The 18860-nt window shown below is 49.5% G+C and overlaps 1 protein-coding gene across 1 annotated transcript in view; it reads right to left on the bottom strand.

Annotated features, from left to right (window-relative positions):
* Positions 1–259: 259 nt before the first annotated feature.
* The window catches only part of LOC147101881 (B box and SPRY domain-containing protein-like), a 44202-nt gene continuing 25601 nt past the window's right edge, over positions 260–18860 (bottom strand). The window contains exons 3-6 of the mRNA XM_085965897.1: positions 15810–16040; positions 15696–15721; positions 7879–8003; positions 260–3086 (exon numbers count right to left, since the gene is read on the bottom strand). Of these exons, the coding sequence (XP_085822023.1) occupies positions 2560–3086; positions 7879–8003; positions 15696–15721; positions 15810–16040 (909 nt within the window). The 3' untranslated portion in view covers positions 260–2559. The remainder of the gene's footprint in view (positions 3087–7878; positions 8004–15695; positions 15722–15809; positions 16041–18860) is intronic.

The following is an 18860-nucleotide window of genomic DNA, read 5'->3' as shown; positions in this document are numbered from 1 at the left end:
ATAGAGAGAAGGGATGGGGTCAGAGAGCACACAGGGCTGTAAAGGATAGAGAGAAGGGATGGGGTCACAGAGCACACTGGGCTGTAAAGGATAGAGAGAAGGGATGGGGTCAGAGAGCACACAGGGCTGTAAAGGATAGAGAAGGGATGGGGTCAGAGATACACAGGGCTGAAAAGGATAGAGAGATAAGAGAGTATGGGAAAGTCAAAAAATTGTGTTGAATATAGCTATTTTCATAAATCAGAATTACAAACATAAATTTATGTTTAAATACTTTTATTTAATTATAACACACTATTGAATAAGAAATACATTCATCATTAAATAATTGAGAGCAAGTAATATACAGTTCCAGAAATTCAGCCTTTCCAAAGCTCTCTGAATGGTGAGGCTGGCCCTTTAACTCCCAGCACTGTAATGTAGTGTCGACGTGATCCAGTTTGTGATTGAGGGAATCGGCTCAGTCACTGGAACAATGCATGTTCAGAGCAGGTGACTGAGGTTAATTCACCCAACAGGAGGCACAATATATCTGAGCATATTTCAAACGGGAGCGTGCAATGTGGTGACACCTACCCTGGGCTTTGCAGAGTGCATATTGCTTCGTTCCTCTTGTAATCAGCCCTGTGTATCTCTGACCCCATCCCTTCTCTCTATCCTTTACAGCCCCGTGTGCTCTCTGACCCCACCACTTCTGATTGGGCAGATGCAGTATAACGTGGATAAATGCGAGGTTATCCACTTTGGTGGCAAAAACAGGAAGGCAGATTATTATCTGAACGGCATTAGATTGGGAAAAGGGGAAGTGCAATGAGACCTGGGTGTCCTTGTGCACCAGTCGCTGAAGGTAAGCATGCCTCCTGCCCACCAAACCCACCTCCATGTTCACGAGCCTTTGGTTCCACTACAGATACTGTATTGCAAATGATTCCACACCAATCTAATTTAAAACGCCGTGTCTTTGTTCACCCCTGCCTAAGGTTGCTAACTCTGGTTGGATGTTTTCCTGGACGTTTAATCACAGGACCGCATGCTTCCAACCGCCCCACCTGGCCAAACAGCCTTTCGCCCCTGCCCCCCCATCTCCAATATTTATTTAACTAATAAACGAAAGTGATCAAAAGAGAATGAGCAGAACACAATTTTGTTTTACTGCCTCTATTAATTTTCTCCTGGGTTCCTCGCAGCAGTGTCCAGAAGATTAAACTTCCTGGAGGGTTGGCAACCTGGCCCCGGCCCTATCCCTCTCCAAATCCCCTTAAAGAATGTGGTGGTGTGACCTGGCAAGAACTGAAAGAATGAGAGACACACACAGAACGATTTTCAGTAGCTTATTTATTACTCCTAGCTCCTCACACCCCAACCCCCTCTATCCATCGATCACCGTCCCAGTACCAACGATTAAGAGCAGACGGTGTATAGCATCGGAACACAGGAACAGCAGTAGGTCATTCAGCCCCTTGGGCCTGTTCCGCCCAGTATCACCCAGTCAGTCTGTACCTGGAACTGACAACCCTCTGTAAATCTCAACAACCTTGTGGGAATTTTAGACTAACAGACACACAGCACTAAGCCTGAATTTCAGACCGTTTCCATTTCACAAATTGCCAACATTGAAAGCTTTGTGATTGATCCCAGTGACCAGGTTTTCATCCTCGCTCTGCATTGAGTTACTGGGGTGACAGTAGCGGGGGTACGATTGGTCTCGGTGATCCTGGGTTAGGGAGAAATCAGCCCTGGTTCCCAGCCTTTGTCCCTGTCCAGGGAGCCCCCTCCCCCTGAATGTCTCTGACGGTGAACTAGCCTGTCAACATTCACTGCCAAAGGTCATACATAAACATGGCTACTTGGGTAAAGTATGATGCGGTGAACCCGAGTTCAAATCCCTCCATGGAAGTTTGAGAACTTGAATTCAGTTGTTTTTAAATCTGGAAATAAAAAGCTGGTATCAGTAAAAGTGAGCATGAAGCTGTCGGATTGTCGCAAAAAACCCAACTGGCTGACGAATGTCCTTTGGGGAAGGAAAGCTGCCATCCTTACCCGGTCTGGCCCGTGTGTGACTCCAGTCCCACACCAACGTGGTTGACTCTTAACTGCCCTCAGTTGTATCAAACCGGTAGCAGCGGTTCACCACCACCTTCACAGGGCAACTATGGGCACTAAATGCCAGCCTTGCCAGTGACACCCACATCCCAAGAATGAATTTATTAAAAACTACACCAGCAAGGAAATCAATGTCTTCAAGAGGGGAAATAAGGGCAGAAAACTAGCGAAGAAAAACCCTGTTACCCATCCTTCCCATGTTGAACTGTAAGCTACAATGTCAACATCTTATTAACACAGAATGACCTGCTATGACCCAACAGCAAGAATGAATCATCTATATGTTGGCATCTCAGTGTAAGAAGCTTTTGTACTCAGTCTAAACCAGTGTTGGGACACTTTGCTAGTTCCTGAACTATTAGACTGGGGTCACTTCCCAGATTGAGAGAATCCTGGAACCAAAATATTAGGCGAGTGCTCGGAGATATCTCAGGATTCAATGGATGCACCACCCTGCTATTGGACAATCGTGATACTGTCATCCGCCACCGCCAGCGCTGCGTAGATGGGAAGGGCGAGCTTTGTTCTGTAGCAGTGCATTATGGCACAGGTGTCAGGATCATAGAAGAGGATTTCACCGCCTTCATAGTCCACCAGCACACCGATTGACGCTGGGCGCCTCAGCAGATTCAAGGTCTTCAGCTGGCCGTCATGGACGACCGTGTATTCTTCATTGTACCGAGAGAACACCCAGGAGGACGGGTTATATCCGAGCCGGGAATCGTGGCCGGAACCTTTGCGCGCAAGGCAGCCATAAGCCAGTCCCACTTTGTAGGCGCAGCTTCTCTCCACGTCCACTCTCCAGGTGTGAAGGCCGCTCTGGAAAGACTCCAGCCCCAGGGCGTTGGGCCAGTGGTCAAAGCGCTCAGGACAGTCCGGGTACGAGCGGGCTTTCTTGCTGACAAAGGTCAGTCTCTTTTTATTTTCGGAGAGTGTCAGCGATGAGTGCAATGTTTTTTCATCTATGTGCAAGTCTTCGGCACCTGAAACAGGAGATTCTAGTTTTATTTCAACGAACAACGTTCGTCCATTAAAGATTTTTGGGTGGCTTAACTTTTTAGTCTTTTTTTTAAAGCTACATTGTGCTTAAGGTCGTGGGTTCAAATCCCACTCCAGAGACTTGAGCGCATAATCCAGGCTGACACTACACTGCAGTACTGAGGGAGTGCTGCACTGTCGGAGGTGCCATCTTTCGGATGAGACGTTAAACCAAGGCCCAGTCTCAGTTGGATGTAAAAGATCCCATGACACTATTTCGAAGAAGAGCAGGAGAGTTCTCCCCAGTGTCCTGGACAATATTTATCCCTCAACCAACATCACTAAAACAGATTATCTGCTCATTATCACACCGCTGTTTGTGGGATCTTGCTGTGCGCAAATTGGCTGCAGTGTTTCCTACATTACAACAGTGACGCCACTTTTAAAAGTACTTCGTTGGCTGTGAAGCACTTTGGGACGTCCTGACGCCATGAAAGGCGCTATAGTCTTTCTTTCAGAGGTGAAGGTAATAGTGCTGGGGAATGGAACGTTTTACACTTGAGGCCGTGGTGTCAGCATCAGAAGATGCAGAGTGAAGCTTTCTCTCTCCTCGGCCACAAGGATACACCTCCACCACAGAACAGTGCCCCCCTACTGCACCGGTGTCACATTCCGTTCCCACAGCAACCATCGTTAGGCCCATCTCAGTGACGCTGCCAATTAGCACCGGTTTTATGCTGAAGGCCCGTACTCACTGGATTGACTCGTCCCACACACACTTCCCACTGAACCCTTACAGTCAGTAAACAGAGGACACTTCCACCCCATCAGGCTGAGCCTGGGTCTGAACCCCTGCCCCAAAGGTCAAGGACCACTAGCCTAACCCATTGTGCCACCGAGTTCACCAGCTGGGACTTCATTTGCAGAAGAATCACATCAAAAATCACAGACTAAAAAATGACGTGAGTGGAAGTGACTGCCTGAACTCACAGTCCTCAGGGTTAGAAGGTGAGGATGGATGGAAGCTCCTTGCTTATTGCCCCAGGTTGATGACTGTGTCCCGACTGACAAGACAGTTGGTTTAGGTAAAGCCTCCCAGTAACTTTGCCCGATCATTTCAAACAAAACGCATTTTTAAATTGATGGCAACAACGGCAGTTTATTGGCAGCTGTGCTTTCAGCTACCGGGGCCCTAAGCTCTGGAATTCCCTCCCTAAACCTCTCCGCCTCCCTCTCATCCTTTAAGCCGCTCCTTAAAACCTACCTCTTTGACCAGGCTTTTGGTCACCTGTCCTAATATCTCTTTCTGTAGCTCGGTGTCTGATTTCGTTTGATAATGCTCCTGTGAAGCACCTTGGGACATTGTATTACGTTAAAGGTGCTATATAAATGCAAGTTGTTGTTTACATCCCTATCAAGGGATATGGGTCAAAGGCAGGTACATGGAGTTGAGATACAGATCGGCCATGATCTAATTGAATGGTGGAACAGGCTCGAGGGGCTGAATGGCTTGCTCCTGTTCCTATGTTCCGTAAAGTTTACTAAATTTCAGTATATTCCTCATAGCTGCAAGAAGTCTGAGTGGATCATTTATCCAATCAAATGATTTGAACTCAAACCCCAAACGCACTATTTTAGTGAGAATGCTGTATTGCTTACTGCTGATGCGAATGAATCAATCAGGTGTTCAGAGATGCACTCACTGGCCATAAGAACATAAGAAATAGGAGCAGGAGTGGGCCATACGGCCCCTTGAGCCTGCTCCGCCATTTAATGAGATCATGGCTGACCATCGACCTCAACTCCACTTTCCCGCCCGATCTCCATATCCCTTGATTCCCCGAGAGTCCAAAAATCTATCAATCTCAGCCTTGAATATACTCAAAGACTCAGCATTCACAGCCCTCTGGGGCAGAGAATTCCAAAGATTCACAACCCTCTGAGTGAAGAAATTTCTCCGCATCTCAGTCTTAAATGGCCGACCCCTTATCCTGAGACTATGCCCTCTAGTTCTAGACACTCCAGCCAGGGGAAACAACCTCTCATACTGCTGGGTTAAGATAGTCCAGGGCATTGGAAAGGAGTTATCAAGAGTTACGCAGCACATTTAGTGTGCATGTAACATAAGGGACTGGATTTTAAACTTGCCCCCTGTGGGTGCAGCTCATGTTGTAGATCAGCTGCCCAATATAGAAAGCACTTGATTTTTATTGACATCAGAAGAAAGAAAAATCGGGCTGTTGCTGTACTGGCAGCTGATCCGTTAGGTGAGCTTCACGCCCGGGCGGCAAGTTGAAAACCTGCCCCGGACTATCACCCGCCAGGGGCAAAGTGTGAACTCAGCACCACACAAACAGCCAACTGTAGGCAGGGTCGCACAGAGCCAGCTGAGTGTTGAATCAGTGTCACAATCCACTCCTAGAACACTGGCTCCCGACCTCTTCAGAGCCTGTCACCGGGCTGAGGCAGGTGTTTTATTTTCATCAAAAGTACTGCACCATTTTCTCGAGGAAGCTCCATTATACAACAGCCCAGCACAGCACCACAGCCCAGCCCAGCAAAGCCCAGCACCACAGCCCAGCACAGCCCCACAGCACAGCACCACAGCCCAGCACAGCACCACAGCCCAGCCCAGCGCCACAGCCCAGCCCAGCCCAGCGCCACAGCCCAGCACAGCCCCACAGCACAGCACCACAGCCCAGCACAGCCCCACAGCACAGCACCACAGCCCAGCCCAGCACAGCACCACAGCCCAGCGCCACAGCCCAGCACAGCCCACGCTGCTTGTCCAACATCCAGTATTGGATGAGCAGAAATTTCCTCCAACTACATATTAAGACGACCGAAGCCATTGAAAATACCAAGGGCGAGGAGTCGCTCAGTGCGGAGGTTGAGGGAGGAAAGGAATGAGGATATCGGTGGGAGAACCCCAGGATGGAGCTTGGAAGGGCAGTGGGCAATGAGGATATTTAGGGAGAGGGGAGAGGGGTGAAACAAGGTGAGTTGCTCAAAGGAGGAGAAAGCACCAGAGGAGTAGTGGGGGTGCCGAGATAAGGTGCGACTCGGTGATAAAGGCCACGCTGCCACAGCATCCATGATGTTCCATCCATCATAAACCTGGCCAGCGATATCGACTGGGCAGGACAGGTGGTGGGAAGTACAGCCAGCTGGGGAGTCTTCAGTAAAGGGCAAGGGGTCACCACCAGTGAGCCAAATTTCAGTCAATGCCAAGATGTCAATGGAATGATCCACAGTAAGGTCATGGATGGCAAGGGCCTCAGAAAAGATTGCAAGAGACCTTTTATCTTTACATCTTTATTGCCTCTTCTGGGAGATTACATGGCTGTGTTGGGGCAGGGGTGTAGGAAGTGTCTAGTCATGAATGTGAGTGTGGGGCAAGCTTGACGGGCCAGCTGATCTTTACCTGATCTTTCCGTACGTAATACTCCACTGAGAGTTTCGTTCCCTTAACAATTTTCACCCCGTCCCTTCAACAACAACTTGCATTTATATAGCGCCTTTAACATAGTAAAACATTCCAAGGCATTTCACAGGAACGTTATCAGACAAAACTTGACACTGAGCCACATAAAGAGATATCAGGACAGGTGATCAAAAGCTTAGTCAAAGAGGTAGGTTTTAAGGAGCATCTTAAAGGAGGAGAGAGAGGTAGCAAGGCGGAGAGATTTAGGGAGGGAATTCCAGAGCTTAGGGCCTTGGCAACTGAAGTAATGGCCTCCAATGGTGGGGTGGTTATAATGGGAGATGTGCAAGAGACCAGAATTGGTGGAGTGCAGAGATCTCGGCGGGTTGTCGGGCCGGAGGAGGTTACAGAGTAGTCTGTGTAAGACCCTCATTTGCCCCCAGGTTAAGAAACAAGATTCTTGCTGGGGTACTACACCCTCCAGAACTGCGCCCAAGTGCTCGTTATTGTTGAAAGTACACAACAGTGAATTTGGCAGATTATTGAACTGCAGGGAACACCACATCATGCATGGTCCTTTTCTCCCACTCGATGCCCAAGCATGTGAACTCCAGCAGGGGTCAGAAATAGCAATAAACAGCGGGCTGTGAAGGCCAATTGTAACCCATCTGTCACTGGGATCAGCTAAATCAGCACAGGCTGGGATCAAACCTTGGACGCCTCACTGGCTAATCCCACTGATCCATGAGGAGAGTGACGTAATAAAACTCACTACACGCTTGGTTTGAGTATAAAGCAAGGCTTTAATCAACTTGTTTCAGAACATGGAAGTCTAGTTGTACTTCACTAGTTCCTTGTCTTACAAAATGTCCCTGACAAGCTGGGGCCAACGTCCGAGTATTTATACTCCTTGGATGGCGCCACCAGCTGGCCGTCCAGCGTTATTTCATAAGTAGTTTCTTGATGATGAGATTTATAACAGAGAGCACACTGAGGGTTCAAACCAGCCCTTAACATTACATAGGATTTACAGCACAGAAACAGGCCATTCGGCCCAACCAGTCCATGCCGGTGTTTATACTCCACTCGAGCCTCCTCCCGTCTTTCCTCATCTAACTCTATCAGCATAACCCTCTATTCCCTTCTCCCTCCTATGCTCATCTAGCTTCCCCTTAAATGCATCTACACTATTCGCTTCAACCACTCCCTCGGTAAAGAAGTTTCTTCTGAATTCCCTATTTCATTTCTTGGTGACTATCTTATATTATACTTTTGCTCTTTCCCAACAGCACCTATTTTTTTCAAACGGATCGCCTTGCTTCTATTTAAGATACAATACACTAAGTAATTATTGTGGGCGAGTTATTACTGACCTGTGATGCAGATCATGGCCGCAGATGCCCACAGACTACCGAGGAGGTGACTGTCAGCACAGGCAAGGTTGAAGTTCAGCTTGTTCGAGTCCTCGGGCTCAAGAATTCCCTCTGCTTCCTCCGCCCTGGAACAAACAATCACGTTCAGAAGGAAAAAAAAAACAGAAATACACACACATTGTGTCCAATTCTGGGCACCACACTTTAGGAAGGATATCAAGGCCTTGGAGAGGGTGCAGAGGAGATTTATCAGAACAATCTGGAATGAGGGACTTCAGTTATGTGGAGAGACTACAGAAGCTGGGATTGTTCTCCTTAGAGCAGACAAGGTTAAGGGTAAATTTAATAGAGGCATTGAAAATCATGAGGGGTTTTGATAAGACTAAATAAGGAGAAACTGTTTCCACTGACAGGAGGGTCGGTAACCAGAGGACACAGATTTAAGATAATTGGCAAAAGAATCAGAGGGGAGATGAGGAGAATTTTTTTACGCAGCGAGTTATGATGATCTGGAATGCACTGCCTGAAAGGGCGGTGGAAGCAGATTCAATAATAACTTTCAAAAGGGAATTGGATAAATACTGGAAAAGGGAAAATTTGCAGGGCTATGGGGAAAGAGCGGGGAAGTGAGACTAATTGGAGAGCTCTTACAACGTGTCAGCACAGGCATAATGGGCCGAATGGTCTCCATTGTGCTGTACGACTATGATTCTATAACAGTAGACAACAACATAACGGTTTCATCTTATAACCAATGTTTCCGTTAAGCTGCACAGCGGTCTGGAGGTCCCGCGCAGGCCGCTCATCGGCTTTTAAACGGAAAAACCAGATATGCGCAGAAATCTGAATGGGCCGTGCAGCCTGTTAGAGGGGACACGCACCCAAAAAAAAATTACCGCAAGCATTGCTTCTAACCACTCATTGTTCCAATTAAACTCACCTATACGAGTGCAGTCAACGACAGATAGACACATTTATTTTCCTCCCCTGTAATAATGGGAGTTTGGGGGGGAATACTTATAAACTGCGAAAACTTCGCTCACCATCCAAGTTCCATTAACAACAACCTGTATTTATAAAGCGCCTTTAACGTAGTAAAACATCTCAAGGTGCTTCACAGGAGTGTTATAAGACAAAAAAAAAGTCACCGAGCCACATAAGGAGAAATTAGGGCAGATGACCAAAAGATTGGTCAAAGAGGTAGGTTTTAAGGAGCGTCTTAAAGGAGGTAAGAGAGAGGCGGAGCGGTTTAGGGAGGGGATTCCAGAGCTTAGGGCCCAGGCAGCTGAAGGCACGGCCGCCAATGGTGGAGCGATTAAAATCGGGGATGTTCAAGAGGGCAGAATTAGAGTAGCGCAGATATCTCGAGGGGGGGGGGGGGGCGGAGGTTGTGGAGCTGAAGGAGATTACAGAGATAGGGAGGGGCAAGGCCATGGAGGGATTTGAAAACAAGGATGAGAATTCTGAAATCGAGGCGCTGCTTAACCAGGAGCCAGTGTAGGTCAGCGAGCACAGGGGTGATGGGTGAACGGAACTTGGTGCGAGTTAGGACACGGGCAGCCGAGTTTTGGATGACCTCAAGTTTATGTAGGGTGGAATGTGGGAGGGAGGCCGGCCAGGAGTGCGTTGGAATAGTCAAGTCTAGAGGTAACAAAGGCATCAGTACCGTGAAGCTATCGTGCATGAGTTTGTGCCCACGATAATCTTCACCATTAACATAGGACTGAAATCTGCTGAAACCCAGATACAAAGATCCATTGGTGGAGGAGAGGTAGGGCAGGGGTCGCCCAACCCCCCACTGTCCAGGAGTCTCCACGAATTGAAGATTAATCTCCAGGACACAGCTGCGAGCAAAACCCAGGAGAAAAATCACAGGGGCGTTAAAAAACAATGGGCGTTTTCTTCATTTTCTTGGAACACTGTTGTTTCTTAGTTGTAGTAACAGGGGATGGGGGTAAAAAGGCTGTTTGACCGGGTGAGACGATTGGGAGTTGGGAGGTCATGTGATGAAACCTCCAGAACTATGTTCAATCCTGGGGGGGGCGGGGGGGGGGGGGGATCACGGTTTAACCTGGGGGCAAATGGGGGTCTTACACCACTCGTAGAGGGACTGCAACAGATCATACTATGGGTGGCCTAGTGTTACAAAGCTACAGGCAGTGGTCTTGGGGTGGGAGGGGAGGGCAAAAGGTTTAAACACAGGTCCACAGGCTTGTTGAAAACTGTAGCAAGTGGAATGATTTATATTTTGGGGAGGTATCTCCGAGATGCAGGTCACAGACCCTCTCATTCATAATGGCCCGTATTTTCCGATCCCCACGGGTGTGTACAAGCTGTGTACCCATCCGTAGGGGCCTCGCAAGTGCCGGTTTCAAGCATGCGAAGTGCATGCGCTGAAAACCGGCACTTCCGATCAGTCGAGAAACTTCCTGACAGATCGGACGCCTGCCCTGGAGAAGGGCCTCCGCGGCTGGAGAGTTCCGCTTTCTGCAGAACCTCCGCCTGCTGAAAACACTTAAAAATCTTACGCCTGGTAAAAGCGTAAGGCCTGCTTTTACCAGCATAAGAGTTTAAAAAAGTAAAAAAAACATTTTTTCACTCATTTATAATTTTAAAATACTTTAAAAAAGGTAAGTTTATTTTTAGCCCGGTAAAAAAATTTAATTATTTTTTCAAAAAATTAAACTTTTGTTTAAAATATTAAATTTAATAATGTAATTTTAACTAACTTTAAAAACGTGATTTAAAAAAAAAATTATTTAATGTTTGTGTGTTTTTTGAATGATCCCCATTCATACTTTTGATGGGTCTATCCGGAGAGACCTGTCAAATATATGTAGGAGGATTCCCTTCTCCCATTGGTTCCCCATGGCCCACATGATCCCAGGGACGCTTGCGAACCGCCTGCGCCCCTGGGATACCCGGGCCTCTGCGCACGCGCACACCAGGAGAGGCCCAGGAGCGGAAGTGTCGGGACCTACGGAGCCAGCAGGTAAGTTCCTAGATTTTTTCCAGATTGGAAGCATCCGCCCACAGGAAGCATCCGATCGGAAAATCCGGGCCATTATTTACATATAATTTTGGAAATGAAATGATTTCATCGTGGCAGGACCTTCAGCGGGTCAATGGGTTCAGTGGTACAGATACTATTCAAGTCAATTTAGTAGCTCCGTCGCTCTCCTTGCAGGAGCGGGCTGAGGATGGAGCAGTTGGGGCTCTATGCCCAAAGGGTCAGGAATTCCCAAACAAGATTCAAATCAAATCAAATCAACTTTTATTGTCATTGTTAGTGCACAAGTGCAGTACAACGAAATGTAGGCTTGCGGCTCCCGAAAGTGTACAATTTGGATTAGGACACTTAAACATTTCAACATACATTTGTACATATATATTAGCATAAATATGACCATAATAAAGTGCATCGGCAGATGTGCAGGCTTTAGTGTTTATTTGTGGAGTTCAGTAGGATGACAGCCCTGGGAAAGAAGCTGTTCCTAAATCTGGTCGTACGGGTGCGAATGCATCTGTAGCGTCTTCCAGATGGTAGGAGGGCGAACAGACTGTGGCTGGGGTGGGTAGGGTCTTTGATGATGGACCGTGCCCTCCGTAGGCAGCGTTTCTGATATATATGTTCTATGGTCGGTAGCCGGGTGCCGGTAATGCGTTGGGCAGTTTTGACTACCCGCTGCAGGGCTTTCCGGTCATGGGAGCTACAGCTGCCGTACCATACCGTGATACAGTTTGTCAGGATGCTCTCTATAGTGCAGCGGTAGAAGTTAGAGAGGATCAGGGGTGACAGATTACATCCCTTCAGCCTCCTCAAGAAATATAGGCGCTGCTGGGCCTTCTTCACCAGAGAGGAGGTGTTGAGGGACCAGGAGAGGTCTTCCGTGATGTGGACTCCGAGGAACTTAAAGCTGGCCACCCTTTCCACCTCCGCCCCATTGATGTGGATGGGGGTGTGACTTCCGCCTTTGGACTTCCTGAAGTCCACGATTATTTCCTTTGTTTTCTTGGTGTTAAGGGCCAGGTTGTTGTCGGCGCACCACTTCACGAGATGCTGGACCTCCTCCCTGTAGGCTGACTCATCGTTGTTGGTGATCTGGCCTACTACCGTGGTGTCATCTGCAAACTTGATGATGGTGTTGGAACCATTAACAGCCACACAGTCGTGGGTGAAGAGGGAGTAGAGGAGGGGGCTCAGCACACATCCTTGTGGGGCCCCCGTGTTCAGGGTCAGGGGGGGGCGGAGGTGTGGTTACCTAATTTGACAGACTGGGGTCTGTTTGTTAGGAAGTCCAGGGTCCAGTTGCAGAGGGAAGTGTTCAGGCCAAGAGTTTGGAGTTTGGTGGCCAGCTTGTTGGGGACGATAGTGTTGAATGCTGAGCTGTAGTCTATAAACAACATTCTGATGTAGGTCTCCTTACCATCTAGGTGATTCAGTGCCGAGTGTAGAGCAGTTGTGATTGCATCCTCCGTTGATCTGTTTGCCCGATAGGCAAACTGGTGTTGGTCAAGGGAGGCAGGAACACTGGCTTTGATGTGGGCTAAGACCAGTCTCTCAAAACACTTCATTATGATGGGTGTGAGTGCGACAGGTCGATAGTCGTTCAGACACGTCACAGCTGCTTGTTTAGGCACAGGAGTGATGGTGGCGGTCTTGAAGCATGTAGGGACTACTGCCTGGGCCAATGACAGGTTGAAGATGGCGGTGAAGACATCAGCCAGCTGATCAGCACATTCCTTGAGTACCCGTCCAGGGATGCTATCCGGTCCAGTAGCCTTTCGTGTGTTCACTCTGCGTAGAGCGCCCCTTACGTCGGAGGTCGACAGAGTGAGCACCTGGTCTTCCGGGGGTGGCAAGGCTTTGGTAGCCGGCTCCTTGTTGTCCCTGTCGAAGCGAGCGTAGAAGTTGTTAAGCTCCTCCGGAAGGGAGGCGTCGCTGACCAGGGGACTGGTGTTTTTGCCCTTGTAGTCAGTGATGGACTGGATGCCTTGCCACATGCGCCGGGGGTCCGAGTTGTTGCGGAAGTGATCCTCTATCCGCAGTGTCTGTTTCCATTTGGCAGTCCTGGTACCCTTTTTTAGGTTGGTCCTAGCTGCTCTGTAAACCGCCGCGTCGCCAGATTTAAATGCTGCGTCAACAGGTGATGAGGCAAGCCCGGTCTTCACCTTCATTCTGCCAGCGCAATTCACACCCCATCTAGAGCCATCCTTTGTTCCTTAACCTGTCCCATTACCACCTCCTCTCGCCTTGAATATCTCTTAATGTCTCTCAATGTCTCTTAATCTCTCCGGCTTTCTATCCTATCACTGACCTTCCCTTTTGTTCTTTCATCCCCTCCCCCTTTTCCCAGCCCCTAAACCTGCTTTCCATTTCCTGCTTTTTTCCAGTTCTGACGAAAGGTCATCGGAAAGTCTTTCTTTCCCTTCCATTCTCCAAGGAAAGGTCTTTACCATGCTGACCTTTCCTTGGAGAATGGAAGGGAAAGAAAGACTTGCGCCTTTCACGACCTCAGGACATCCCAAATCGCTTTACAGCCAATTAAGTACTTTTTCTTTAAGTGTAGTCACTGTTGTAATGTAAGAAACAGGAGAATAAGATCCCTGGTGGTAAATACAATGCAATAATCTCTTCAGAGGGGTAGGTGACATTGTAAACTGCAGGAGAAAAGCTTGACTGGATAAGGACGTGTTTAGTGACACCGCCCACCCGGTGTAATTAACAAGGTTCGTACTGGCCCCGCCAGGAAGTAATCACCCAACACTTTGTCTGGAATGTGTAATTTGAACCAGTCAGGCTGGAGACTCACAGCACTTCACTGAAGTTCTCTACATGGCTAAGTTCAATGTGTAATTTGATCCAGTCATTGTCAAGCAGGAATAAAAACAAAAAACGCTGGAAATACTCAGCAGGTCAGGCAGCAGATAGAATTGTTCTGACGAAAGATCATCGACCTGAAACGTTAATTCTGTTTCTCTCTCCACAGTTGCTGCCTGACCTGCTGAGTCTTTCCAGCATTTTCTGGTTTTCTTTCCGATTTCCCACATCCGCAGTATTTTGCTATTGTCAGGCTGGATGCAGGGTTCAGACAAGGCACAGCGCTCACACTCATCAGTTCAGACAAGGCACAGCGCTCACACTCGAGAGATCAGACAAGGCACAGCGCTCACACTTGTGAGTTCAGACAAGGCACAGCGCTCACACTCGAGAGATCAGACAAGGCACAGCGCTCACACTCGTGAGTTCAGACAAGGCACAGCACTCACACTCGAGAGATCAGACAAGGCACAGCGCTCACACTCGTGAGTTCAGACAAGGCACAGCGCTCACACTCGAGAGATCAGACAAGGCACAGCGCTCACACTCGAGAGATCAGACAAGGCACAGCGCTCACACTCGCGAGTTCAGACAAGGCACAGCGCTCACACTCGTGAGTTCAGACAAGGCACAGCGCTCACACTCGTCAGTTCAGACAAGGCACAGCGCTCACACTCGTCAGTTCAGACAAGGCACAGCGCTCACACTCGTGAGTTCAGACAAGGCACAGCGCTCACACTCGTGAGTTCAGGCAAGGCACAGCGCTCACACTCGTGAGTTCAGACAAGGCACAGCGCTCACACTCGTGAGTTCAGACAAGGCACAGCGCTCACACTCGTCAGTTCAGACAAGGCACAGCGCTCACACTCGAGAGATCAGACAAGGCACAGCGCTCACACTCGTGAGTTCAGACAAGGCACAGCGCTCACACTCGAGAGATCAGACAAGGCACAGCGCTCACACTCGTGAGTTCAGGCAAGGCACAGCGCTCACACTCGAGAGATCAGACAAGGCACAGCGCTCACACTCGAGAGATCAGACAAGGCACAGCGCTCACACTCGAGAGATCAGACAAGGCACAGCGCTCACACTCGTGAGTTCAGACAAGGCACAGTGCTCACACTCGTGAGTTCAGACAAGGCACAGCACTCACACTCGAGAGATCAGACAAGGCACAGCGCTCACACTCGTGAGTTCAGACAAGGCACAGCGCTCACACTCGAGAGATCAGACAAGGCACAGCGCTCACACTCGAGAGATCAGACAAGGCACAGCGCTCACACTCGCGAGTTCAGACAAGGCACAGCGCTCACACTCGTGAGTTCAGACAAGGCACAGCGCTCACACTCGTCAGTTCAGACAAGGCACAGCGCTCACACTCGTCAGTTCAGACAAGGCACAGCGCTCACACTCGTGAGTTCAGACAAGGCACAGCGCTCACACTCGTGAGTTCAGGCAAGGCACAGCGCTCACACTCGTGAGTTCAGACAAGGCACAGCGCTCACACTCGTGAGTTCAGACAAGGCACAGCGCTCACACTCGTGAGTTCAGGCAAGGCACAGCGCTCACACTCGTGAGTTCGGACAAGGCACAGCGCTCACACTCGTGAGTTCCGACAAGGCACAGCGCTCACACTCGTGAGTTCGGACAAGGCACAGCGCTCACACTCGTGAGTTCGGACAAGGCACAGCGCTCACACTCGTGAGTACAGACAAGGCACAGCGCTCACACTCGTGAGTTCAGACAAGGCACAGCGCTCACACTCGTGAGTTCGGACAAGGCACAGCGCTCACACTCGTGAGTTCAGACAAGGCACAGCGCTCACACTCGTGAGTTCGGACAAGGCACAGCGCTCACACTCGTGAGTTCGGACAAGGCACAGCGCTCACACTCAGGTCCAGATGACATTGTAAACTGCAGGAGTAAAGCTCCAATGGGTTATGCCAAGCTCTGTGTTAGTAGCCAGTGCACGCTTTGTATTATTGACTGGACGTACCTTTCAAATATTTCCTTCTGGCGTTTCTGCAGAGAAAGAAAATGAGTTTGGTTAAATAGTAAATGGAAGCAATTCATAAATGGGACTGGACAGTAATTGAAAACTGTCGCTCACCACAAGTGCGCTGTCATTCATTTTGGTCAGCGTGTCCACCAGGTAGTTTTTAATGTCTGTTAGCTTCTGCTGGGACTCCGTCCAGTAGGTTTTCTGGGTCAGGATGCTCTGTTGGATCCGCTCTTCCTCGTCGTGGACCACCTCCAACAGACGCTGCTCCTCATTCTCGCACATTTCGCGTATGAAGTTCAGGCGTTGGATGATCAGTTCCCTGGCACCACTGGCATTAGCCTGTTTGCAGGAATGTGGAGAGAAGCCGTCAGTAAGGATGAGCTGCAATCAATGGCATTATTCGGAGCAGCGAAAACCTCAATCACTGAAGTCATCCCAATCAGCAAAAGCAGCATCATTACAACAACTTGTTTTTATATAGCGCCTTTAACATAGTAAAACGTTCCAAGGTGCTTCACAGGAGCATTTTCAAACAAAATTTGACACCAAGTCACATAAGGAGCTATTAAGACAGGTGACCTAAAGCTTGGTCAAAGACACAGGGGAAGAAATTCAGTGGGCTGCGCCACCCGTTAGCGCCTTAAGAGGGCGCTAAGTGGGTCGCAAGCCACTGGCCATGCCTCCCGCTAAATTCAGCGGGACGCTAGTGGTGGCACTAGCCGTTAGCGCTGCGCCGCGACCGCGATATTTGGAAGCGCCCCCTGATTTACCTCCGGACGCTATGTGCGACTGGTTCAGGGAGGCCTAGCTGCGGCGGTGAAGGCGCAAATTGAAGGAGAGGTGCGGGTGGCCATTTTTGTTGCTGGCCGCCTGCCAGCACCTCTCTGCGCTGCCGTCCCCGGCCTCCTGGACCTCCCACCCCCACCGCGGAGCGCCGGCTGCGTTCCAAGAGCCCGGCACTTCTCCTCGGTGCCGGGCTCTTTTGCCGGCACTCGCGATCCTCGGGGGCCCAGCTGGGCCCCAGATCGCGCTGAACAAGGCCCCTCCCCTTTAAGTAGGGGAGGAAGGCCTGCAGTACCGCAGCGCGACTTGCCGCAGCGTGTGGCGCTGTGGCACGTTGCGCCACGATCTTCAGTCGCAGCGCCCCAAGAGGGATGCGGGGCACCTCCAGTAGCGCCGCGCTTCCCTTTGGGGGCGCTACCACTGAATTTCCGGCGGGCGGCCGCGAATGCTTCCGGGGCGCTACTTTTAGCACCCTGGCAAGGCTGGCGCCCCAAACAGGGCGATACTGAATTTCTAGGCCACAGATTTTAAGGAGCATCTTAAAGGAGGAAAGAGGAGGGGAGATTTAGGGAAGGAATTCCAGAGCTTAGGGCCTAGGCAGCTGAACCCATGGCTGCCAATGGTGGGGTGAAGTAAATAGAGGATGCACAAGAGGCCAGAATTGGAAAAGCGCAGAATTCTCAGAGGGGTTGTAAGGCTGGAGATAGGGAGGGGGCAAGTCCATGGAGGGATTTGAACACAAGGATGAGAATTTTAAAACTGAGGCATTTGGGGATCGAGAGCCAATGTAGGAAGCAATTAAAGTCATTGTAATCAGCAATAACGTTAATCAGTGTCAAGCAGTCAATGATAGCCACAATCAGCAATAAGAACAATATCACTGCTGTGCTAAAGTATGGTGTGGGATCTCCTAGTGGATAAAGGCACTAGTCAGTGCTCTCCTAAATGGCCATACAAACAAGAAAAAGCCAGGTTTGATTTCTGCATTAGCTTAATTGAGCCTGGGCAGCAATTGATGTGCTACAATTGGCTTCAGTGTCAGCTGTGGCTCAGTGGGTAGCACTCGTGCCTCTGAGTCAGAAGGTTGTGGGTTCAAGTCCCACTCCAGGGACTTGAGCACAAAAATCTAGGCTGACTCTCCAGTGCAGTGCTGAGGGAGCGCTGCACTGTTGGAGGTGCCGTCTTTCGGATGAGGCTTTAAACCGAGGCCCCGTCTGTCCTTTCAGGTGGATGTAAAAGCAGAGCAGGGGAGTTCTCCCCAGTGTCCTGGCCAATATTTATCCTTCAATCAGTATAACAAAAACAGATTATCTGGTCATTATCACATTGCTGTATGTGGGAGCTTGCTGTGTGCAAATTGGCTGCTGCGTTTCCCACATTACAACAGTAACTACTTCATTGACTGTAATGCACTTTGGGACGTCCTGAGGTTGTGAAAGGTGCTATAGAAATGCAAGTCTTTCTTTTCTTTCAGCACCCATTGCTGGAGCGCCTTTTACAACCGCAAGACGTCCCAAAACACTTTACAGCCATTAAAGTCCTTTCGAAGTGCAGTAACTACTGTAATGTAGCAAGCTCCCACAAACAGAATTGAGGTAATGACCAGATCATCTCTGTTTTTGATCAAGGTAAGTTGTGAGGAATGGGGAGTGGGGTGGGGAGTGGGGGTGTGGGGGGTGTGGGTGGGGGGGTGTGAGTGGGGGTGGGGGGAGGCCGGGGGCGTCACAATCACGGAGGGTGGGGGTCCCGGGGCAACAGCGGCCTGGATATTTTTTGTGAACTCTCCTGCTCCTCCGGGGCGTCTCTAGAATAATTGGACACTTAGCTTTGGCAGGGCCTCTTCGGCACCGTCGCCCGTGGAACCGGTTGGAGCCGGTGCTTCGCTCGAACTCTGTAAGGGAGAGCACGAGGGAGCAAGGTCAGCTACACCAAGGGCACCTCAGGAAACTTGGTGGGACAGAGGCAAGAACAAGAGGCAGGAAAGAAATCATCGAGGATGAGAGGGTTGCCCGATGAGGAGAGACTGAGTAGACTAGGCCTATACTCTCTGGAGTTTAGAATGAGAGGTGATCTCATTGAAACGTATAAAATTCTTAGAAGACTTGACAGGGTAGATGCAGGGAGGATGTTTCCCCTGGCTGGAGAGTCTAGAACCAGGGGTCACAGTCTCAGGATAAGGGGTCGGCCATTTAGTACTGACATGAGGAGAAATTTCTTCACTCAGAGGGTTGTGAATCTTTGGAATTCTCTACCCCAGAGGGCTGTGGATGCTGAATCGTTGAGTATATTCAAGGCTGAGACTGATGGATTTTTGAATTCTAGGGGAATCAAGGGATATTGGGATTGGGCGGGAAGGTGGAGTTGAGGTCGAAGATC

Source organism: Somniosus microcephalus, chromosome 23 (assembly GCF_052327205.1).
Source record: "Somniosus microcephalus isolate GS21.2 chromosome 23, FLI_Smic_1.0, whole genome shotgun sequence".
Lineage (NCBI taxonomy): Eukaryota > Metazoa > Chordata > Chondrichthyes > Squaliformes > Somniosidae > Somniosus > Somniosus microcephalus.
Note: the sequence above shows the minus strand (reverse complement) of the source record. Positions and strands in the feature narration are given on the sequence as shown.